General features: G+C 47.3%; 3 protein-coding genes across 3 annotated transcripts; 2 read left to right on the forward strand and 1 right to left on the reverse strand.

The window, feature by feature from the left end:
* The first annotated feature begins 1,384 nt into the window (after positions 1-1,384).
* Positions 1,385-8,780, forward strand: LOC147982643 (uncharacterized). The gene is made up of 3 exons (XM_087516373.1): positions 1,385-2,293; positions 2,337-4,749; positions 8,641-8,780. Exons 1-3 carry the CDS (start codon positions 1,385-1,387, stop codon positions 8,778-8,780), a joined length of 3,462 nt encoding a protein of 1,153 aa, XP_087372499.1.
* Positions 8,781-16,110: 7,330 nt separating this feature from the next.
* On the reverse strand, positions 16,111-16,825 carry LOC147982644 (dirigent protein 15-like). Its single transcript, XM_087545736.1, has one exon. It carries the CDS (start codon positions 16,727-16,729, stop codon positions 16,178-16,180), a length of 552 nt encoding a protein of 183 aa, XP_087401862.1. The 5' UTR covers positions 16,730-16,825; the 3' UTR covers positions 16,111-16,177.
* Positions 16,826-18,972: 2,147 nt separating this feature from the next.
* Positions 18,973-22,575, forward strand: LOC125546424 (uncharacterized). The gene is made up of 2 exons (XM_048710689.2): positions 18,973-19,896; positions 20,416-22,575. Exon 2 carries the CDS (start codon positions 20,665-20,667, stop codon positions 22,417-22,419), a length of 1,755 nt encoding a protein of 584 aa, XP_048566646.2. The 5' UTR covers positions 18,973-19,896; positions 20,416-20,664; the 3' UTR covers positions 22,420-22,575.
* The last annotated feature ends 3,041 nt before the right edge of the window (positions 22,576-25,616 follow it).

The raw sequence follows: 25,616 nt of genomic DNA on the forward strand, positions 1-25,616 counted from the left end.
TGATCATGAGGATCGTGTGCATCGCCGCAGCCTGCAGCTTCTTCATGCTCGCGTATGCACATGATGACATATTTTCTTCCTCATGTTTCCTACTCTCCACAATTATACTAGTATGCACGCTGCGCAACACAAAATAACTACACAGAATTGAGACAATGAACACACGCCGTGCGGAGATTTTGGGAAAAGTTTACCAATTAAAAAAATAACGAATTTTGAGAAGTTCACAAATTTTAAAATAGTTTGTGGACTCAAAGAAAATCATAAGTTTGATTTTTTTTCTGAATTTAATAAATGTTCATAAATTTTAAATAATGTTCAACGATTGAAATAACTTGACGAATTTGAAAAACCTTCTCGGGCTTAAAAAAAGTTCATAGATTTTGTGGATTTGAAAATTGTTCATGGATTTGAAAAGAATTTGAGAAAAATTCACTAATTCTGTGGATTTGAAAAACTTTAACAAAGTTGATTCACGGCCGGTGCATGGCGATCGTCTTCATGGGTCTGGTGACGCTGTCGGTCGTGGCCTTGTCCATCTGCCTGACCCTCCCACACGACAGATGTTGCTCTTGTCCGGAAGGATCCTGTGCGTCGTGCTCGCACTAGTCGTCACGGAGCAGGGCCGTTGACGGACTTCTTTTTCTTCTTCTTTGATGATTTGATTCATTTTATTTATTTATAGATAGATTGATTTTCTGGCCCCTCCGTGTATGCACACGATGACATATTTTGTTCTTCTTTGATTCTTATACTCTCCAAAAATATAGTATGCACACTTCACGAGACAAATTTACTATTTATAAATTTCTGACTAGCTAAAAATCATCCGAGTCTAATTTTGAAATCAATGTAAACAAAAATTAATAGCCATCGTTTGAGTATATAAGTTGAGGGAGTTTTATGTGGTAATTTTACAAAGCACAACAAGTCAATATCAACCATTATGTGATCATCATCGCGCTACAAACAAACCCAAAATACATCAACTCAACTAATGGTGCCAGAGCGTCACATTCAATGGGAGGGTTCACAGAGTTGAGACAGTGAACACACACTGTCCGGAGCATGCTATACCCTTGGGCCATCCGGAATGCACCACGGCCTCCAATAACGGGGAGCTCCTTGGGTGAACGCAATGGGTTTCTTGAGAACAATACAAATGAGCTGCCATTGAATGGGCCGTTTGTGATCTCGACGTTGATGGCCATCACAATCGTGCACCCATCTTTTGCTGTTCCGATGTACTACATGCCTTGTGCATTCCCAAGCACCTTGGACGTAATCGCAGTTCCAAACATGTCACAAAGAATACATGATCATAGATAGAAATCTACCTCACTAAAGAATACATGCAAGTAGGCAGCGACCAACGCTGCGCTGGATGAAACCACCGGATCCTCTACCAACGCTGCGCTGGGCGGCGACCTTTTCCACCGCCGGGATAGATGGTTCGCCGGAGTGGCAAAGTGGCTCACTATTCCTAGATCGACCCGGCCTGTGTTTCCTCCGGAACGGCGACGGAAAGATCGTCGAGGGGCGGCATCTCCGATCAGGTGAGAGGATCAAGAGCGGAGATGAGGTGGTGCTTCTCGGCTGCGTCGTGCGTGTCGGCGTTCGCGTCTTTCTGGATCGGCGGCGGCTGACGCTAGCTCCGGGTGCCCTTTCGCCGGCCTCGCGGTCACCCTCCTTGTCTTCCTCCTCGCCATGCTCCGGATCAAGATTTCAAGCCTTAGCTGACGTCGGGGAGGAGACGGGTGAGGTCTCGGCTGCCGGGCGCTTAGCAAATGAGGTGGTGGACGCTGTCCTCTCCAGGGATGATGTTCACGGATGCGATGATACCCCGGAGGGTTCCTGGTCAATGGTGCGGCCCAGGAAGAAGAAGTCGGACGCAGAGCTACTGCAGGAGTTCTGGAATGACGTGGGATACCCCACACCGGCGTCCAGGGTGTGGGAGAAGGGCAGCGGCAGCTCATCCGGCAAGGAACAATCAGATTCTCCTCACGATTCTTTGTTGCCGTGCAGGAATGAGACTACTGCTGGTTCGGTTGGTTCGCCGGAGTTGCCACGGCCGCCGACGGTGCCAGCGCGTCAACGTCGCGGGGTTTGCATCCGGCCATGGAAGGGACCGCTCCCGCGCCCCAGGATAACGCCGCCGGTGGCGCTGGCTGCGTTCCTGCCGGCTTCCCAGACGGGTGCGTTGGCAGCGGCGGTGCAATCTCCATCGGAAGAAACGGCCGCGCTTTCAGCGGCAAGCGATGATTGCGCTCGCGGTCTCACCGATGGAGCCTCGGTCTTCAGCTGCCGGTGATCGCACTTCTGTTCGGATCATGCAGACTCGGCCTTCGGCCTTGTTGCAGGATCGTGGGCCCTGCCCTAGCGTGGCCAATCAGGCCTTGCGGTTGGGCCGTACGATCAGGAGGGTGGACCTGTTCCAGTACGAGGAGTTGGGATGCCCTAGCCGTGTCTTTGGTCATCCACATCGGCACACCTCGTCATCTCGGGATCCGCCGCCGCCGACCTACGCTGCTGTGCTGCGCCGGAGCTCCTCGCCACCCATGGCTGGCCGGAATGGGAGCCAGCCCAAGGGGCCGCCGCCGCTGGTTCAAGTTGCTCCGAGCCCTGGAATCGCCGCCGGTTTTGGTGTACAAGCCGGGCCTCTTCGCTTTGGAGTGCCGCATGCATCGAACTCCACTACTCCTCGGGCCGTCCAGCAGGCCGCGGCTCCGACGCCGGCACCGGTCGTCTTCAGTGCACCCAGCAACCAACCTGCGCCTGATGCACCCCCCGCTCGCCGTCCAAGGAACAAGCGCAAAGGGGGACGTCGTGATGCTGCTGCGGTCATCACGGCTGCGCGATCTTCGCCGCCGTTTCCACCGCCGGCAGTGGTGGCAGCCCCTGCTGCTCAGTTACAAGATACAAGAGATATCAAGTCCGTACCTTTGGCCACTGTTGACGCAACTGGACAAATGCCGAAAGGAAAAAGAACTGGTCTATGGTGTTTCAAATGCAGATCAGATGGTCATCTTTCCAAAGATTGTACGGTGGTTCACTATTGTCATATCTGCAACAACCACAAGCATCCTATGCACCGCTGCCATGTTCTCAAGCAACCAAGGCCATGTGCTTTCCTCGGTGGTTGTGGTCTAGTAAACGCAATGTTCGTACAGCTACCAGACTCGCTCTTCAAGGAGCATCTTGCACCACCAACTTTGCCGACAGCTTTGGTTACGATCTCTGGTGGTTCTTTGTCTGCTGCTGTGGTCGAGGTTGAGGTTGCTAAGATTGCCTCGGTCCAGACTTCGTGGAAGTGGGAGGCCGTCCCTCATGAAGCCAATACTTTCTTAGTTTCCTTCCCGTCTGTCGAAATTTTGCAGCGTGTTGCCACTTTTGAGTACAATGTGAAATCGCATGGCGTGAAGATTACTTTCAGTGAATGGAAAGCTGAGGAGCTTCCATCCGTTCTTCCTTTGCAGTCTGTATGGGTTCATGTCACGGGAGTCCCACCACCACTGTGCCATTTCCTTGGTCTATGGGCGGCTGGATCGGTTATAGGCGCCACTCAGGACGTTGACTTGGTTTGCTTGCGCCGACATGGTATAGTGCGAATCCAGGTGGCTGTTCATTCCTTGGATATTTTCAGCAAAAAGCATGGGTCTGATGAAGCCTCGGTCTCCTCTGATGTTTACGTCAAGCTTAATGGATATGCGTTTCGGTTTGTACTGGAGGATGATTTTGTCCCCGACGCTGACTTCATTCCGCGGATTTGGGAAAACCATGATGATGGACATAATGACGGTGCTAACGGGGATGAAGATATGCCAGATAGGGATGCGAACAAGAGAACAAAAAGTGTCCAGTCCGTTGGTGAAAATGCAGCGTCTGGAGCTTACACAGGTCCCAATGTTCCCATGCAGACTACTCATGCGGGCTTTCAGAATGCTACAGTTCCAACCAAAGGCAGTTTAGTGCATAATGATCTGAGGCCTTCTTCGCTACAGGTGCAGGCGTCAGTTGACTGTGCAAATATTGTGTCCATGCAGAGGGCCTCAACTATGTCCGCACCAGGCCATGCAACGGCTTCTATTGCGCCCATGCAAAGGCCAGAACCTACGCCTACACTTGGCCATGCAGTGGCTCCTATGGCGCCCGGACAGCAAGCCGTGGATAGGGCTGCTGCGGGGCCCGTGGCTGCATGTGCACCCAAGCAGTCTTATGCAGAGGCTCCTGCTAATCATGTGCACGCCTCACCTGTGCACCCTGCCGTGGGAGGTGGGGTACTGCATGCGGCTGCTCCTGCCTCGGTGCTTGTGCAGCTGGGCGTGGGTGCGGGTGCGCCGTCACCCGTGCAGGCTACAGCTGCTGCTTCGGTGTATGCGCAATGTTCAACGACGCCGTCCATCCAGACTTCTTCAGCTCCTGCTCCGGTTGCCGTGGTCCCCCTTGGCCCAGCTGCGGATCGTCCGAGTGGATCAGCCACGACACCCCTTGTGGCCGTTTCAGTGGGACTTGCGGCGCATCCCTATTCACTGACCTTTGGGACAGTTCAGACGCCGCCGAGCTCGCAACAATCAACACCAACATCTCAACATAAGACACCGATGTGTACTATGTCTGGAGGGCAGGCTTCGCCCCTTCGACGTAGTAACCGTCACGCCGTCTCCGCGGATGGTTCCTCTGCGACCGATGAACATTCACTTGTAAAGGCAATGCGTCGACATGCCTCGAGGAATTTGGACCCCACACCAGGTGCCTCGTCTCCTCAATCTTTTCTTTCATTTTTGAATACCGGCATTTCCTCTAGCTTAAATAATGTTGGTATATCTATGGGGAGAAATGACAATGAAATTAATATGTCGGTTGGGGCACTTAAACATATGGAGATTGACCGTTTAAAGGTTTCTCCAAAGTGTAATAGCACCCCACCTAACCCTGAGACCGAGGAGGAAGATGAAACGGATGCCAAATATGATGGTCCGCTTATCTCCCACTTGGTTGGTGAGGTTACCGAGGTTGGTTTAGATGATGCAAGACATGGGTCCATGTTTTGTGACTTCACGGCGTCTTCGTAGAAATCTAAATCGCATTCCTTGAAAAAGAAACAAAAACCGCCCAAGAAGGCGAAATGTTCCACATCGACCCGAGTTTCCACATGAGAGGCATGTTTTGGAATAGCAGAGGTCTCTCAGACTTGGCTAAACATAGACACGTCAGTGATTGTGTACGTGAACATGGGTTGGACTTTGTGGCAATTTCCGAGGCTGGTAAATGTGACTTCAGGCCAAATGTCCTCGAGCACCTATCAGGTGGTTTCGACTACACATGGCATAGTCTACCAGCTCGTGGAAGGTCTAGAGGAATCCTTCTAGGGATACAGACCACGACCATGGACTTGTTGGCTTTTTTGACAGGTGAATTTCATATCAAATTTCACTTACGAAACAGAGCTGATAATCTTACATGGAGCCTGGTCGCAGTCTATGGGGCTTCCCAAGATGAACACAAATCGGCCTTCCTTCATGAATTGGTGAACCTGGCTAAGGATAACCCGTATCCAATGATTATTGGAGGGGACTTTAATATCCTTAGGTACCAACAAGAGAAAAATACTGACCGCTTCGACACTCATTGGCCCTTCCTATTCAATGCTGTGATAGACAGTTTGGATCTTCAGGAGGTCAGTATGTCGGGGCGGCAGTTCACCTGGGCTAATAACCAATCTGTGCCGACATACGAGAAGCTCGATAGGGTACTCGTGGACACCGAATGGGAACTAAAATTTCCTATGGTAACCGTGCGAGCCCTAGAGCGTATCGAGGCATTATCGGATCATGCACCCATCATTCTGGGTTCTAACTCTACGAACCCAGCAGCCCGTCGCCCTTTTCAAATTTGAATTGGGATGGCTTCATCGGGATGGATTTGTAGACATAATCAAGAATGTTTGGGAGAGGCCCGCCATTGGTCGCACACCTATTCAGAGATGGAACTTTAAAATAAGGGCCATGAGGCAACACCTCACTGGATGGGCGAAACACACCAATGGGATATATAAAAAAAGAAAAACAACGGCTCTCTACCATTATTGACGACCTCAACAAGATTGCAGAGACACGCACCTTATCTCAACAAGAGATCGAATTAAAAAATCAATCTAATGAGAAGGTCGCCCGTCTTTTGCGAGAAGAGGAGATCAAATACTACCAGAGATCCAAAGCTGACCTAATATTGATGGGTGATAGTAATACAAGATACTTCCAATTGATCGCCAATGGGCGACATAGGAAGAAATGTATTTACAGTCTCCAACAAGATGAGGGGCTGATCGAAGGTCAGGAGGAGCTCAAAAAGTATATCACCAAATACTATAAATCTTTGTTCGGCGCGCCAGCTGAGGGGAACTTCACCCTTGACGAGACCCGAACAGATGATATTCCACAAGTCACGGCAGAAGAAAATGATATCCTAATGGCACCATTCTCAGAAGAGGAGGTGAGAGCAGCGGTGTTCCAAATGGAACATAACAAAGCTCCAGGCCCAGATGGTTTCCCTGCAGAATTCTATCAGAATTTCTGGGATATCATCAAGACTGACCTTTTGGAGTTATTTAATTGTCTTCATGCCGACCGACTAGACCTATTCAGACTTAACTTTGGCGAGATTGTCTTGTTGCCAAAGATTAAGGAGGCCGAACGGATCCAACAGTTCAGACCCATATGCCTCCTTAATGTTAGCTTCAAGATCTTTACCAAAGTGGCTACGAATAGGTTAAACTCAGTAGTTGACCATGTTGTCAGGCCATCTCAAACGGCGTTCATGCAAGGAAGGAATATACTCGATGGCGTAGTAATTTTGCATGAGACCATTCATGAGATGCACCGGAAAAACATGAGTGGAGTAGTATTTAAAATCGACTTTGAAAAGGCCTATGACAAGGTCAAATGGTCTTTCCTCCAACGGGCCCTAAGAATGAAAGGTTTCTCTGATAAATGGCGCCAATGGATCCAAAATTTTGTAACTGGAGGTAGTGTGGCCATCAAAGTCAATGATGATTTAGGCCATTACTTTCAGACAAAAAAAGGACTGCGGCAGGGTGACCCCATGTCCCCAATGTTATTTAACATTGTTGTCGACATGTTGGCTATTCTGATTGAGCGCGCCAAGCAGGACGGCCAGATTGCAGGAGTAGTGCCACACCTTGTGGATGGTGGTCTCTCTATTCTGCAATATGCCGATGACACAATTCTTTTTATGGAACATGACCTGGACAAGGCGCGAAACGTGAAACTCTTGCTTTCAGCATTTGAGCAAATGTCGGGTCTCAAAATTAACTTCCATAAAAGTGAACTATTCTTCTTTGGAGAAGCCGTTGAGGCGGCTGCAGATTACGCTGACCTGTTTGGTTGTGCACATGGTCAATTCCCAATTAAATATCTGATTGCGGAGTGGAAGCATGTTGAGGAGCGTCTAGAGAAACGACTGAGCAGTTGGAAAGGCAAGTTGCTCTCAGTTGGAGGACGGTTGGTTTTAATTAACTCTGTCCTCACAAATATGGTTCTCTATATGCTTTCTTTCTTCCAACTCCCAAAAGGGGTCCTCCAAAGATTGGACTATTTTAGATCTAGATTCTTTTGGCAGGGAGACGGTGAAAAGAAAAAATATAGGCTGGCAAAATGGAGCGTGGTTTGTAGGCCGAAAGACCAAGGTGGCCTTGGAATTCATGACCTGCAGGTCAAGAATGAGGCCCTACTTAGTAAATGGTTGTTCAAACTTCTTACTGAGGATGGTGTTTGGCAAACCATATTGCGCAACAAGTACCTACGCCAAAAGGCGGTGTCTCAGGCTTATTGGAAACCTGGTGACTCACACTTTTGGGCTGGCCTAATGGTGGCAAAGAAACATCTTTTTCGCTTTGGGTCTTTCGCGATAAAGGATGGGTCAGAGGTTCGTTTCTGGGAAGACATATGGCTAAGCAATGCCAGTCTCCGAGAGCAATACCCAGCCTTATACGCCATTGCTCGCGATAAGAGTAATACTATTGCGCAAGTGCTTAGTTCATCCCCACGGAATATTTCGTTCAGGCGGGATTTGATTGGCCCCCAACTTTTGTCATGGCATAATCTTTTATCCCGTCTGGATTCGATTAATCTGACACAAGGTCGGGATGTGTTTCGCTGGAAACTCACAACATCAGGGTCTTACACAGTAGACTCGATGTACCGTGCGCTTATGCATTCCGAGGTGCCAGTGAATAATAACAAGAAATCCTGGAAGTCAAAGATTCCACTAAAAGTTAAAATCTTTATGTGGTATCTTCGTAGGGGAGTTGTGCTAACCAAAGACAATCTTGCACGGCGCAACTGGCCAGGAAGTAAGAAGTGTTGCTTTTGTGCTCATGACGAGACAATGAAACACCTCTTTTTCCAATGCAAGTTTGCACGGTCTACATGGTCAGTCATCCAAATAGCGTCAAATTTGTATCCGCCAACGAGTATTGCCAATACATTTTGTCATTGGTTGGACGGAATTTCAAATAGTTTCAAAACGCTAATAAGGGTGGGGGCGTATGCCTTACTATGGTCGCTTTGGCTATGTAGAAATGATTTGATTTTTAATGACAAAAATGCTTCTCCTCTGCAGGTTATTTTCCGTTGTACGCACTCGCTTCGTACGTGGTCTACGCTACAACAGGCGGAGCACCAACCGCTGTTCAAGGCGGTGCGTACGCGGTTGGAGCAGGCGGCTATGGAGGTTTTTTCCCAACATGGGTGGCAGCATAACCTCCGGATCCATCCACCGCCGAGTTCGACATAGGCAAAGTGTCGGTCCATAGGACTCTACTGTTGTCGTATTGTCGGTTTTCTTACTTTTTCTAGTGTCATACTTTGGTGTTTGGCTGTGTGCATCCTAGTTATGTAGAGGCCGGGTGTTACTCATAATGTTTTGTATCCGCTTGATGCTACATTTGAGATAATAAAATCGCCCTTTATCGAAAAAACTAAAGAATACATGCCCAATTGATTTTTTTTCTCACAAAGAAATCTACCATCCATGCCCAATTGGCAATTGCCCATCCTTTATTTTCGATACATTTTACATCACTAAAGAATACATGCTTGCCATTGTAGTATAAAGAAGGCATGACAAACAATACTGTGCAAATTTCTAACATACACGCTTGCCATTGTGCTATAAAGAAGGCACTAAAGATTGAGGTATCGAGATCATAGATCATAGATCCATGTGGACGCCATTTTTGTAGCCGTTACATCACGAGAGACCCGTGCCTTCTCCCATTTGTTTCCCATGACTTGTCGGTTATCCTTTATAATAGTGGCTCTCCCGTTCGTGACGACAACATCATCCTCTTCGTCGTCCAACCCAATCGATTGGTGGGAGCTTGAGTCATCATTCCTCTTCTTTCCGGCCTTGAGCTCGGCCACAACTTGGTTCCACTTCGGCTTGCCATTCAATAAGATCCAACAATGGCTAAAAGCAAACGGCTTCTTCTCGAACTCGTGATACATAGTAGCCGCCATCACCGTCTAGCAAACAACATATATATGAGCACGAGAATGCAAACACAAGAAGTATATGCAAATGACGACAAGATGAAGCAATTGAACCCGTTGTAAGTTCATGATAAATTTAAGTTCAATTTAATCATATTACTTAAGAACTCCCACTTAGATAGACATCTCTCTAATCCTCTAAGTGATCACGTGATCCAAATCAACTAAACCATGTCCGATCATCACGTGAGATGGAGTAGTTTCAATGGTGAACATCACTATGTTGATCATATCTACTATATGATTCACGCTCGACCTTTCGGTCTCCGTGTTCCGAGGCCATATATGTTATATGCTAGGCTCGTCAAGTTTAACCTGAGTATTCCGCGTGTGCAACTGTTTTGCACCCGTTGTATTTGAACGTAGAGCCTATCACACCCGATCATCACGTGGTGTCTCAGCACGAAGAACTTTCGCAACGGTGCATACTCAGGGAGAACACTTATACCTTGATAATTTAGTGAGGGATCATCTTATAAAGCTACCGTCGAACTAAGCAAAATAAGATGTATATAGAAGATAAACATCACATGCAATCAAAATATGTGATATGATATGGCCATCATCATCTTGTGCCTTTGATCTCCATCTCCAAAGCATCATCATGATCTCCATCGTCACCGGCATGACACCATGATCTCCATCATCTTGATCTATATCAATGTGTCGTCACATGGTCGTCTCACTAACTATTGCTCTTGCAACTATTGCTATCGCATAGGGATAAAGTAAAGCAATTATTTGGTGATTGCATCTTATGCAGTAGAGAGACAACCATAAGGCTTTTCCCAGTTGCCGATAACTTTAACAAAACATGATCATCTCATACAACAACTTATATCTCATCACGTCTTGACCATATCACATCACAACATGCCCTGCAAAAACAAGTTAGACGTCCTCTACTTTGTTGTTGCAAGTTTTACGTGGTTGCTACGGGCTGAGCAAGAACCGTTCTTACCTACGCATCAAAACCACAACGATAGTTTGTCAAGTTGGTGCTGTTTTAGCCTTCGCAAGGACCGGGCGTAGCCACACTCGGTTCAACTAAAGTTGGAGAAACTGACACCCGCTAGTCACCTGTGTGCATAGCACGGCGGTAAAACTAGTCTCGCGTAAGCGTACGCGTAATATCGGTCCGGGCCGCTTCATCCAACAATACCACCGAACCAAAGTATGACATGCTGGTAAGCAGTATGACTTATATCGCCCACAACTCACTTGTGTTCTACTCATGCATATTACATCAACGCATAAAACCTAGCTCGGATGCCACTGTTGGGGAACGTAGTAATTTCAAAAAAATTCCTACACACACGCAAGATCATGGTGATGCATAGCAACGAGAGGGGAGAGTGTTGTCCACGTACCCTTGTAGACCGATAGTGGAAGCGTTAGCACAACGCGGTTGATGTAGTCGTACGTCTTCATGATCCGACCGATCAAGTACCGAACGTACGGCACCTCTGAGTTCAGCACACGTTCAGCCTGATGACGTCCCTCGAACTCCGATCCAGCCGAGTGTTGAGGGAGAGTTTCGTCAGCACGACGGCGTGGTGACGATGTTGATGTTTTACCGACGCAGGGCTTCGCCTAAGCACCGCTACAGTATTATCGAGGTGGAATATGGTGGAGGGGGGCACCGCACACGGCTAAGAGATCAATGATCAATTGTTGTGTCTATGGGGTGCCCCATGCCCCCGTATATAAAGGAGCAAGGGGGAGGAGGTGCGGCCAGGCAAGGGGCGCGCCAGGAGGAGTCCTACTCCTACCGGGAGTAGGACTCCCCCCTTTCCATGTTGGACTAGGACTTGGGGAGGAAGGAGAGAGAGAGGGGAAAGGAAAAGGGGGGGGGCACAGCCCCCCCTCCTTGTCCAATTCGGACTTGGGAGGGTGGGGGGGAGGGGCGCGTGGCTGCCCCTTGCCTCCTCTCCTCTTCCTCCACTAGGCCCATTAAGGCCCATTAGTACGGGGGGGGGGGGTCCGGTAACCTCCCGGTACTCCGGTAAAATGCCGATTTCACCCGGAACACTTCCGATGTCCAACACATAGGCTTCCAATATATCAATCTTCATGTCTCGACCATTTTGAGACTCCTCGTCATGTCCGTGATCACATCCGGGACTCCGAACAACCTTCGGTACATCAAAACATATAAACTCATAATGAAACTGTCATCGTAACGTTAAGCGTGTGGACCCTACGGGTTCGAGAACAATGTAGACATGACCGAGACACGTCTCCGGTCAATAACCAATAGCGGAACCTGGATGCTCATATTGGCTCCCACATATTCTACGAAGATCTTTATCGGTCAGACCGCATAACAACATACGTTGTTCCCTTTCTCATCGGTATGTTAGTTGCCCGAGATTCGATCGTCGGTATCTCAATACCTAGTTCAATCTTGTTACCGGCAAGTCTCTTTACTCGTTCCGTAATACATCATCCCGCAACTAACTCATTAGTTGCAATGCTTGCAAGGCTTAAGTGATGTGCATTACCGAGAGGGCCCAGAGATACCTCTTCGACAATCGGAGTGACAAATCCTAATCTCGAAATACGCTAACCCAACATGTACCTTTGGAGACACCTGTAGAGCTCCTTTATAATCACCCAGTTATGTTGTGACGTTTGGTAGCACACAAAGTGTTCCTCCGGCAAACGGGAGTTGCATAATCTCATAGTCATAGGAACATGTATAAGTCATGAAGAAAGCAATAGCAACATACTAAACAATCGTGTGCTAAGCTAACGTAATGGGTCAAGTCAATCACATCATTCTCCTAATGATGTGATCCAGTTAATCAAATGACAACTCATGTCTATGGCTAGGAAACTTAACCATCTTTGATCAACGAGCTAGTCAAGTAGAGGCATACTAGTGACATACTGTTTGTCTATGTATTCACACATGTATTATGTTTCCGGTTAATATATTTCTAGCATGAATAATAAACATTTATCATGATATAAGAAAATAAATAATAACTTTATTATTGTCTCTAGGGCATATTTCCTTCACACTTGTCCTAAATTTCTGCTTCTGTTCATTTGAGGCACAATTTCTGCTAATATAATTTTTTGGATTGAAACAAAGAGGACAACAGAGTTGAAAACATTTATGCTTGAACATCTTCAATACATTTGATCACTGCATTTGTTCAGTACTTAACTAGAAACTCTGACAGTGCATACAGAACTGCATTTCTCCAGTACTTAACTACAAACTTAACTGCATTTCTCCAGTACCTAACATAGAAACTTAACTGCATTTCTCCAGTACCTAACATAGAAACTTAGCATAGAAACTTAACTGCATCTCTCCAGTACCTAACATAGAAACTCTGAGTGCATAATGAACTAGACACTTAACTAGAAACTTAACTCCAGTTCATTTCTCTGTCTTCACTTCTGCATGTCCTTCATCTTCTTGATGCGGTCGGAGTGGCGAATGTCGACGCGGATGTAAGTCTCCGCCTCGATTGGCATGCTCCTGTCGCCGAGCTGTGGGATCGCCGGCGCCACCACGTACACGTCATCGTCGGCAGGCGCCACCTCCCCCTCGTTGTCGTCCCCCACATCCACCACCACCTGCTCCTGCTCGCTGTCCTCCACATCCAGCACCACCTGCTCCTGCTCGCTGTCCTCCTCCACATCTTCACTGCACTCTCCGTCGCTGTCAGAGTGCACAATAACCTGCTTCACTGCAGCTGGTACAACGACCACGACGCCGATGAGACCTTCAACTGGAGGTGGAGGGGGCGACGGCGGGAGCGGTAGTCGTACCACCTGGCACGCTGACGTGGATCTGGTGACTTCTCCGCCTCATTCATAGCCTAAAGGAAAACAGAGATAGCTGGAATGGGACAGCCATTGGGGAACATTGTCTTCTTCTCAACATCAGTTGCCACATCGATGAGGCCCCTAGCATGGTCCACGCACATCTGCAAGCTCGGAAATCTGTTGCAGATCTCCTCCACATCGGCCCTTTTCTCTGAATCACCCTTGCAGAACCTGCTCACAGTTTCCTCCCACCGCTCTTGAGCACGACGAACATCTCTTGCAGTCTTCTTCTTGGGCGCCATCGCCGGCGTTGAGAAGCGGTGGGAGTAGTGGGTGAGAGGCGAAGGGAGTGGATGAGAATGGGGAACGACTGGGCGAGTGGATGAGAATGGGTGGGCGATTGGTGTCTGGGCGAGCGCTGGCTTTAAATGGGTGGGTGGGTGGCTGTCAAAGCGGTGGGTGCTGAAAGTTCGGACAAAAGTTCAGTTAACTTCAGCCAACGATTCAGAAAATTTCAGACAAAAGTTCAGTTAACTTCAGACACAAGTTCAGACTTCCTCTTTTGAAATTTTAAACTCAAATACAATTGTTCACTCCAGCTTACATAGGTGGTTGACTAAGACACTGCATCCTACATAGTACATCACATCTTAAAAGCCATGATAACAACACACACAATGCAGGAAAAGTTGTACATCAACTTGCTTCTCTGAAATTCCTTCGCAAGAACATCCATTTGTTGAGCATGCGGCGCTTTCAAATCCAACACATAAACATCAGCATCACCAATGCTGCACTTGGCATCCATGAGAGCATGCTCCAGCTGTGATTTCTCGGTCTTGAGCTTCCTAACCTCTGTCTTCAGCCGATTCACAACATCTCACAGATCACCTAGTAGCATACCGACAAACTGATCCAGGGGATCATCATGCCACTTGAAGTACCGACAGTCATATCCCTATTCAACAATTTGTGCAATTTCGTCAAGAGAATTGCACAAAGACTATAACTTTGCTGCTCAAGAAAACAACAAACAGAAACGGCGGGCACAGATCAACGGGTACTAGAGACTGGCTGCAGTTGTAGTATCGATGACTGGGGTTGGCAATGCTCCATGAAATACACCTCGGAGCCTTGACGTTGCAGTGGCACAACTTCTCAGGCGAGTACGCCATCGGTGCCTCCCGATATGGCACCGGCGACTGCCCTGAGAAGGCCATTGATTGCGGCGACCGATGACTGCTTGACGAGCTAGCAGACGCCATGGACGGCGGCGAGGGGGCGGCGAGGGGGACGGCGACACAGTGCTACGCGGCGAGGGGGCGGTGACAGACCTAGGGATTGCAATTAAGAATTGGGAAAAGTTGCATATGTCCAGTCAGCAAGGAGACTAGTCAAAACCACCGAAATCTGGTCCAAAACCACCATGGGGGAGAATTGATCCGGTTTTGGAGAGTTTAGGGGTTGATTGATCCGGTTTTAGACTATGGGGGGAAATCGGTCCATCAGACATGATTTGAGGGGGAAAACCATACTTTCCTCCCTCAAAAATAAATGAATCAAAGTCCCTTTAGGGCTCCTTTGATTCAAAGGAATTCTATAGGATTTCTGGAGGATTGAAATCCTTAAGAATTTTTCCTATGCTGGTCCTTTGATTCATAGGATTGGATCCCATAGGAATTTTTCCTATGGAATCTTTTATACTACATTTCATAGGAAATCTAACATCCACTCCAATCTCTTTTTACAATTCCTTTGCTTTTCCTGTGCCATCAAACACTCCATGCTAATTCTGTAGGATTCATGTGTGCATGCCACTCTAACCCTATACTTTTCCTATTCCCACGATTTGAAAATCCTGCGAATCAAAGAGGGCCTTATTGTCAGCCTTGGTTCCGTACTAGGTACGAGTTGCTTGCTTGCGGCACAGTCCAATTGACGCACGCACAGGCACGATCGGATCCAGAGCGATGGCCGGCGGCGGCATCGAGAGCGGCGGCCTTGGCCTTAGGGAGGCAGACGACTGCGAACGGTGCATGGGGATCGTCTTCCTGGGTCTGGTGACGCTGCAGATGGCGGTCTTGTCCATCTGGCTGCCGGGCCCCGACCCTCCGATGTTGGATTTGGCCATGAGGATCATGTGCGTCGCCGGCCCCTGCATCCTCTTCACCCTCCTCACCACAATAATTGTCACGGAACGGGGCCGGCGACGGACCGACAGACGGGCCAAAGTCGACCGCCCCAATGGACAGGCAAAAGTCGTCGTCGCCGTCGTGGTGGTGGTGGTGGATCCAGAGCCAGAGCCAGAGCGAGCGACCGCGGCCGGTGCACGGCACTCGTCTTCCTAGATAGCTAGGTTTGATGACGCTGTCCATGTCCATCTGCGCTGACGTACGCTCCCACACGACGACCCATGCATGTTGATCTTCATGCTCATGATCCTTCTACTTCAATGGTTGTGAGTGCCTAGCCTGGAGTAGCATATGCTTCTTCTTCTTTGATGCGATTGATTGATTTATAGATGGAGTTTCTGTCCCCTATATATGTGTATGCACATGATGAGACATTTTGTTCCCGATTCCTACTCTCTCTCTCTCAAAAAAGAAAAAAATGCAGTGTAAGAGCAAATAACCATCTCTTAAGTTTCCAGCTAGCTAAAAATCATCTGATCCTAATAATATTGAATGAAATCATTTGAGTACATAAGTTGAGGGAGTTTTATGTGGTAATTTTATAAAGCGCAACAAGTCAATAACTAGAAAACTCAACCATCCATTATATTAGGGATCATCATAAGGACCCAAAATACATAAACTCATTTAATGGTGCCAGAGAGTCACGTTGTACTCTATGACATCTCCACTGGCAGGGTTCACAGAGTTGAGACAGTGAACGCACACCGTTCGGAGCATGCCGTACCCTTCGGCCATTCGGAACGCACCACGACCTCCGATGACGGGGAGCTCCCTGGTTGATCTCAACGGGTTTCTCGAGAACAATACAAACGAGCTGCCATTGAATGGGCCAGTTGTGATCTCAACATCGATGGCCATCAAAATCGTGTACCCATCTTTTGCTGTGCCGACGTACATGCCCTGTGCATTCCCAAGCACCTTAGACGTGATCGAGGGCCCCTCAGTGATCACATTGTCAAACACGTAGACAGAGCTAAAGGCCACGATACCACGAGCATGGGCCGTGGCATTGGCGTTTTGTGCAACAAGGACCGAGGATGAATCCTTATCGGCATGGATGTTGTGGAAGTAGAAGAGGATGTTGGTCTCCTTATCTCTTACAAGCGGGGAGGCAACGGGAGCCTTGCACTGGAGAGAGAGAACAAGGATGGTGAGGATCAAGAATGGAATTCTCATCTTGAGTTCTTGTGGCTTCTGAAAATTTGTTTGCGATTGAGAATGTGTTCGGTGAGAAGGTTTGGTGTGTGTATTTGTAGCTGATGAAGAGGAGGATATTGTTTGGTATTCTCTACATGGAAATAAATAACGACGTGCATTTATAGCTGGAGATGAGGATATCTTTTAGTAGTATTTGTATTCTATACATGGAAGTAAATAACGACCTGCACTTATTGCTGGAGATGAGGATATCTTTTAGTGTTTGTATATACGGTAATAAATAATGGCGTGTATTTATAGATGAAGAGGAGGATATATTTTGGTATTCAATATACGGTAATAAATGACGGCGTATATTTATGGCTGAAGAGGAGGATATATTTGGATATGGAAATTAGTTTTGTCTATGCAATTTTTTATTTGGAAATTAGTTTTTTTTTGAGGCAACGTCACTAGGCTTTATTAATTCGTCACAATGTTTACAGAGACGAAAATTAGTTTGTTTAGGCTAGGATACGGAAATTAGTAGGAGCACGCCGGGTTAGTCGGAAATTGTAGAGGCCGAATCCCTTTCTTATCTTCTATCAGGTTTGGCATGGGCCTTACAGGCCATACGTACTGACTGCAGTCCAGTCCAGCCCAATTGGCAAACGCGTGAATACGATGGAGAGAGTCAGCGGCCGGCATACCTCCGTCGGTCGATCCAAGTACTAGTTTGATTTTTTTTCATGGTAATATGTATCTCATTCATATCAAAAAAACAAAATACAAGCCACGTAAAAACCGACATGACAAAATTAAAAAAAATAATAGAACATATCTGAGCTTGACACCAACGTCCGTCCGTCACCTGCCTCAGACACTATCACAATAGCCACCGAAAGAAAAGAATAACGAGTTTGATTTGACTGTCCAACCCGTCAAACAACAAAAGGTTTGATCCACCGAATGACCCCTTTAGAATGAACTGCAACGTAACCTGATCGTGGCCTTGTGCATCTCGTCCGTCTTCCTGATGGTACGTAGTACATTACATACGCGTTGGACTTGGACCCCGATTTGGTTCATCCACTTGGTCTTGGGGAAGCACGTGCGGGATTGGGACCGGCTCACTAACTGGACTACTTGCTCCTCCGACGGGGTCCAATCGGATTCCAACACGTATCTCCGACTCTCCCTACTATTTATAAATATACTGTATAATCCAACGGTTCTAGATCGAACAGCACAAACAAACTTGTGTACTAGCAAAAAAGCGACCATGGCACAGTCGCTGGAGACGCCGTCGTCCACGGAGGACCTCACGCAGCGCCTACCCGCCGACGTGCTGCGCCGCCTCCAGACCATGTCGCCGCAGACAGCATATTTTATTCATTCCCATACACGTCATGTCCGATGGGGCAGTTTTTGAGCAAGGAGTAGTAGCTCAATTAGTAGAATGGATGTTGGATCAGCGGCATGTTCTTGAGGCACAAGTGTGATATATTTGTATAGGGAAATGATGATGATGTTATAAATCAATTTATTTTCCTTTCGCTTATTAAGGTATAATATATATATGGTGTATGCATTTGACAAGGAAACAAATTAGCCATTGATTGATTGGTGGTGCATTGCTTACGATTTTGTACTTGTGATGTATGAATGAACTTTCAATCATATAGTCCCATTCTTCTTTTTTCTCTTTAACTTGTGATCTTCCCATTTGGGAGACAGAGAAACTCTGTGGTTCAAGCAAACTTATGTTCATTCCTTGTTTTTTTTATCAGCACATACACCACTTGTCCAAAGTCCGCACAGGTGTAATAACAGATAGATTATAAAAGGAGCAGTTTTAACATGCTCCCTCTTACCCCCTCTTTTCACATGAAAGGTAAGAGAAAAATATGTAGTCATGTGATTTATGAACCCGAGTGATATTTTATCGGGATGGTGTGAATAGGTTTTTCATGCCTCGGCCAAGTGAGACACCTATTAGCACGCACGGATCTTGGTGCACACCGGAAGACTAGGAAATGTTGATGCATATATATGTGGTGAAAATAGGAATAATTCTGAAAGATAAATTTGGATTGGAATATACTGCTACAGACCAAGCAGCCTATCACTGACGGGGTGAAAACAAACGAATAAACAAGGTGCAGCTGCCTTGCACTTGAAGCTTTGATTTTCTTTTTCTTTCAGTACATACATACATACATGTAGATACAATAGTGAGAGTTGTTGAACAAGCAAACCAAGCAAGCAAGGTATGAAGATGGATGGAATTCATACAGTACAAGAGGAGTATCTATCTATCTGAATCTGAAATCAAACATCCATGCTGTTGAGATATATTGTCCGCCTCTCTTCATCAGTTGGGACTTTTGAAGCAATTAGCTGGAGCATGAATTCAATACATACATACGGGAGGGAAAGAAAAGTCAATCATGTGAAGGAAGGAAGGAAGGAAGGAAGGAAGGCGGGTTTTAGTTGGTTGAATTTTCTAGACCAACTCTCTGGAGGGACGAATGGACCTTTCTTTTTCTTTGATTTGGTTTTGTGTGACCTTAGCAGGCACTTGACGAAGACAACTTACTACTTTTCTTTCTTCCTTTCTTGTTCCTTGTATCGATCTCTTGTACAACTCAGAGACTTTTCTTTCTTTCTTTCTTGTTCCTTGTATTGATCTCTTGTACAACTCAGAGACAGAGAGCATAATAATATTGAAATCAAAATGTTATAGAATTTACTAATACTCTTGTGTTGTGCGTGCGTGCCTGGTGGCGGCGAGAGGCCAAATCAACAAAATATCCGCCGGCCCAATCTTTCTTCTTCTTCTTGTTCCATTCATCAGTTGGCTCCTCATCGGTTGGTTCTCTTGAGCTGCTGCTTTACTTTCTTCCTCTGCACTATCTTGAAGCTTCTCCTCAATCAAATCAAATCAAATCAAATCTCTCCATCTCTTAATCCTATCTAGCAAGAATTCAACTTCATCCATCCTCCTCCTCACTTGTCATCTCTCTCTCTCTCTCTCTCTCTCTCTCTCTCTCAATCAAAAGAAAAAGAAAAAGACAATCAAAAGAGGAGAGCAGAGCAGAGGAGAGGGCAATCCAACCATCTGTCCGTCTCTCGGACTCTGAGTTAGCCGCCGCCGCACGCACGTACGATTAGTAGTAGGCCTCCTAGGAGGGCTAGCTAACAAGGTATGTATGTACCATCGCCTAAATGATTGATTTGATTCACATCTGCTGCCTTTTAATTAATTTCTTCTAGCTTCCTTTGGAAACTTGCTACACTAGTATGTACTGACTGCTTTGATTGATTGATTGATTGATTGATGCATATATGAGCGATTTCCCCCTCTACTTAATATCGATCGATCCATCATATGCAATTCATTCTAAACAAGGGGCCTTTTCCTTTCCTTTTTTCTTTTTCTTTTATTTAAGAATATATAGTATAAGCTAGACCTGGGCTATCTGCAACAAGCTAAAACTCAACTTGTTTTTTCTTTCCGATTTAACTTTCAATCATATAGTCCCATTCTTCTTTCATTCAGACTCTTGTACAAATTAAAAGGGGCATATCCTTGTGCAACTAGATGCCTTGACTTACTTTTTCTCCTTCTTAAGTTACGACGATATATTAGATTGTGCATCCAACATTATTGGTATTACTTAGTGGTGGCAATTTCAAAACCTTTCTCTTTAATTTGTGTGCAGCAAATCCTAACCAAATGGGAAGATCAAGCACCCTAGCTACTACAAGTGGATTATTTATCAGCATCTTTTTGGCTTCGTCCAGTCCTTATCTGAACATCTAGCTCTACGAAAAAGAAGCAACATTATACTTACTGGTTCAATCAGAGGGTGAAAAAAGTTATCTTCAGTTGCGATACTGCAAACAGAGCATCATACGGCACCTGTTATTTCATATATATCCTCCAAGTCTGCCCGTCCGTCTGTCGAAACATGATTGCAAGTGGTGGCACTCACAAGAGGCCTGCTGCTGACATAATGCACCAAGAGGAGCCTGCAAACACAGATGCAAAAAATGATCATCACATAGCCATCTATTTCATCGACTCACCCCAACAAACTCAAAGACAAGTCCTGGGTGACAAGACCAATGGCCAGGAGGATTACTCCTTTCAGCACCACCTGCAAACACCAAGCTCGCCGCCCTGCTACTCCACGGACCACATGCTCGGCGCTGCTGCTGACCAAAGACACTACAACACCAACAATGGCTCCCCTTCTTCTTCTTCTTCTTCTTCGCAGCAGCAGCAGCAGCAGCATGAACACTCTTCCCGCCCACCACGAAGAAGACAGTCCAGAACAAGGCGACGCTTGGCGGCAGCGGTGCCGTTCGTGAGGAAGATCAAGTGGGGACCACTGTGGGATAAGTCCAAGGAGTGGATCAAGAACCCCATGAACATGGCCCTCTTCGTGTGGATCGTCGCCGTCGGCGTCTCTGGCGCCATCCTCTTCATGGTGATGACCGGGATGCTCAACGCCGTCCTGCGGACCAAGTCGCACAAGGACACGTGGTTCGAGGTCAACAACCAGATATTGAATGCATTGTTCACCCTCATGTGCCTCTACAACCATCCCAGAAGGTTCTACCACCTGGCGCTGCTGTGCCGGTGGCGGGCCGGCGACATGGCCGCGCTCCGGGAGGTCTACTGCAAGGGCGGCACCGTGAAGCCCAACGAGAGGAGGCACATGATGGTTGTGATCCTGCTGCTCCACCTCAACTGCTTGGCGCAGTACGCGCTCTGCGGCCTCAACCTTGGGCTCTCCAGGACCCGCCGGCCTCCCGTGGGCGTCGGCCTCACCGTGTCAGTCGCCATCTGCGCGCCCGCCGTCGCCAGCATGTACAACAACCTCAGCCCCCTGGGCAAAGACTACGAGGTCCAGGCCGCCGACGACGAGGAGCAGGAGTCTTCTTCTTCGGGCTCGCGGCAGCGGCTCCAGCACAAGACCGTCGAGAGGAGGTACTCCTTCTCCCCCTCTCCGCCGCAGCGACAAGGACTAGAAACGGCCGCTGTTGTCGTCGCCGTCGGCGCGGAAGAAGATGGTATGTTATCGCCGGAGTGGTCCGGCGGGCTGGTGGCGGACCTGTGGGAGGACATCTCGCTGGCGTACCTGTCGCTCTTCTGCAGCTGCTGCGTGTTCGGGTGGAATGCCGGGCGTCTCGGGTTTGGCAACGCGTACGTGCACGCGGCGACCTTCATCCTCCTCTGCCTGGCGCCCTTCTTCATCTTCACCCTGGCGGCCATCAACATCGACAACGAGGCGGCCAGGCTGGCGCTCAGCCTCGGCGGCACCCTGCTCTGCGTCCTGGGGCTTCTCTACGGCGGGTTCTGGAGGATCCAGATGCGCCGGAGGTTCGGGCTCCCCGGCAGTGGGCTCTGTTGCGGCAGGCCAGACGTGACGGACTGCTTCCAGTGGCTCTTCTGCTGCCCCTGCTCGCTTGCTCAGGAGGTCAGGACCGCCGACGCCTACGACATTGTGCACCACAGGATGGTGTCTCGCCGCCGACCCGGAGACGGCGACGACCAAGAAGAAGATGCCAGCAGTAGCTCCCGGGTCCAGATGCAGCAGCCACTGAGGTTTGCAGGCGTTTTCGCTTCAGATGGTGGGGTGACCAACACCAACACCAATTCAGATACGAGTACGAGTACAATACCCCCTGCTGTCCCTGTTGGCATACTGAAACAGTAAGTAAGAATAAGATGGATGCATGGCTAGATGAGTAGGCTTAATTGTACATCTTTTTTCACAGCAATCCATTGTACGTACATAGCAGAGGCAGGATACAAGCAAGTACTATATGTTGTCAAAAATGCTTTTATATTATGGGACGGAGGGAGTTGAGTATATTATATATCCGGTCAGATAGTATTCTATAGTAGTTATGAATTATGATCCACTTCTCCCTGCTGAATTTTGAGAAATGATGAAAATTTAATTCTTCTTATTTGCATTGTTGCACATGTCAACAAGTGAGCACACATCGAGATGCAGTTTGTTAGCTGTAACACCCTCGATGCGACTATAGCTCCCACGTGTCGAGGCACGACTTAGAGACATAATCGCATTGAAGGCATATGTCGCAAGTTAGGCAATCTTCACAACATCCCGTGTAATATGAATAATAAAGGGGAGAACATAGTTGGCTTACACTCGCCACGTCAATCAAGAACATAAATAACATTACATCAACCATACACTCAAGGCCCGACTACGGCGCCAAAATAAAACAGAACCCAACATGCGACAACGGTCCCAATCACCCCCAACTGGGCACCACTACTGATCATCGGGAAAGGAAACATAGTATCGTTGAGAGTCTTCGTCGAACTCCCACTTGAGCTCATACGCATCGCCTGGAGCGGAATCATCAGGCCCTGCATCTGGTGTAATAGTAATCTGTGAGCCACAGGGACTCAGCAATCTCGCACCCTCGCGATCAAGACTATTTAAGCTTATAGGTAAGGCAAGGTAAAATATGAGTGGAGCTGCAGCAAGCGACTAGCAAGTATGGTGGCTAACTTATTCGCAAAAGAGAGCGAGAAGAGGAGGCAAAGCGCGAGCGAGAAACTAGAGAGAAACCTGCGCAAACATTACTCCAACACCGTGTCCACTTCCCGGACTCCGCCGAGAAGAGGCCATCACGGTAACACACTCGGTTGATTCATTTTTAATTAATTAAGGTTCAAGTTATCTACAACCGGACATTAACAAATTCCCATCTGCCCATAACCGCGGGCACGGCTTTCGAAAGTTCAATCCCTACAGGGGAGTCCCAACTTAGCCCATGACAAGCTCTCACGGTCAACGAAGGAATAGACCTCCTCCCAAGACGTTCCGATCAGACTCGGTATCTCGGTAACTCAAGACACTTCGACAGGTTAAAACAAGACCAGCAACACCGCCCGAATGTGCCGACAAATCCCGATAGGAGCTGCACATATCTCTTTCTCAGGGCACACTCAGATGAGCCAGACGTCGGGTAAGCCAGCCCAGAGTTGCCCCTGGTAGCCTCGGACATCGCTCGGTGGGACCAACACTCAGAGGAGCACTGGCCCAGGGGGGTTAAAATAAGATGACCCTTGAGTCTGCAGAACCCAAGGGAAAGAAAAGGCTAGGTGGCGAATGGTAAGACCAATGTTGGGCATTGCTGGAAAAGCTTTAATCAAGGCGAAATATCAAGGGGTTCCCATTATAACCCAACCGCGTAAGGAACGCAACAATCCGGGAACATAACACCGATATGACGGAAACTAGGGCGGCAAGAGTGGAACAAAACACTAGGCGAGAGGCCGAGCCTTCCACCCTTTACCAAGTATATAGATGCATTAAGATAACATAGCAATATAATGATATCCCAACAAGTAAATAAAAGATGTTCCAACAAGGAACGGCCTCCAATCTTCACCTGCAACTAGCACTGGTAGAAAAAGGGCCTATAGTCCCGGTTCGTAAGGGCCTTTAGTCCCGGTTCCGGAACCAGGACTAAAGTGTCGGTACTAATACCTCCCCCCTTTAGTCCCGGTTCAATCCAGAACCGGGACTAAAGGCCCTCCACGTGGGCAGTGCGCAGAGCCCAGTCAGGAGACCCTTTGATCCCGGTTGGTGGCACCAACCGGGACCAATAGGCATCCACGCGTCAGCACTTCTGTGGCTGGGGTTTTTGTTTTTTTTTGAAAGGGGGGGGTGTTGGGGGTTTTGGGGGGTTAATTTAGGTGTTTCATATATTGTGTTAGCTAGTTATAATTAATAGAGAGAAGTGTCCTCTGTTATGTCCGTGCTTGGTTGACGCTACGTACTATACATACGTATATAGAGAGGACTAGACACGCTAGCTAGCTAGTAAGCAAACGAAGGAAACAGAAGATCGTCATGAACATATATGCATATATACAGAGAGAAGTGATATCGACCACCTCTCCTTCTCCGAGAGATTGGTCGAACAACAAGTTCTCGTATATCTATCTGACACTACCGGCTACATATATACAATAATTATCTCTTACAAATATAATCATACGGACTCAGGGTCCACATAAAATTCTCCGTCTTCAGGGATCACGTGGTCAAGAAAGAATGCCGCCAATTCCTCTTGAATTCCTCGCATGCGAGCTGGTGCTAGGAGTTCATCCCGCTTCCGAAACATCTAATTTAAAGAAGGGGGTCAATACATATATATATATATATGAATGAATGAAACTCAACACAAATGATGGTAATAAAATAAAATTGTGAATGTTGTTATTTACGTACTTCATATTGTTCGTCAGTGTAGCCCCGCTCACAGGTCGTGTGGCGGATGGACTCGCAAACATAGTATCCACAGAAATCATTCCCTTGTTCCTGCCACAACCACTTTACAAGAAATAGAGGTTAATCAAACTGATAAGCAAGAATGCCAAATGGTATTGATGAAACTAGCGCTTGAATGACTAGTAGATGCGCTTAAAATGTTACTATAGCTAGTACTTACTTTCGGGTGTCTAAATTGCAGCTCCTTCGGCTGTCCCGGAGCTTTTCTGGTGAATTTTCTCCAAACCCTGCCGGACAAAGAAAACAATTACTTGATATATCAGAAAATGAACAAAGTTGCTAATATGGTGGATAATGATCGATTTAACTTACTTCTCGAGTATTTGAGTCATGTCTGCATAGTCCTTGGGATCTTTTCGTCTTGAGTCTAAGACGGTTACTAGTCCCTGCTCAAGCTTAATATGTAGGAGAATATAGTGGAAACTGCACACGCATGCATAACTCATCAATTACATTACTATAACCTTGACTAATATATAAGGGAAACCGAATACGCACAAGACAGTAACACTCACTTGAAGTTGTAAGGAAAGAGTATTATATCTTTGTTTTGATTTATTATCAACGATTCAAGC

This window comes from Triticum urartu, chromosome 3A (genome assembly GCF_056163025.1).
Source record: "Triticum urartu cultivar PI428250 chromosome 3A, HENAU_Tu73, whole genome shotgun sequence".
NCBI classification, from domain to species: domain Eukaryota; kingdom Viridiplantae; phylum Streptophyta; class Magnoliopsida; order Poales; family Poaceae; genus Triticum; species Triticum urartu.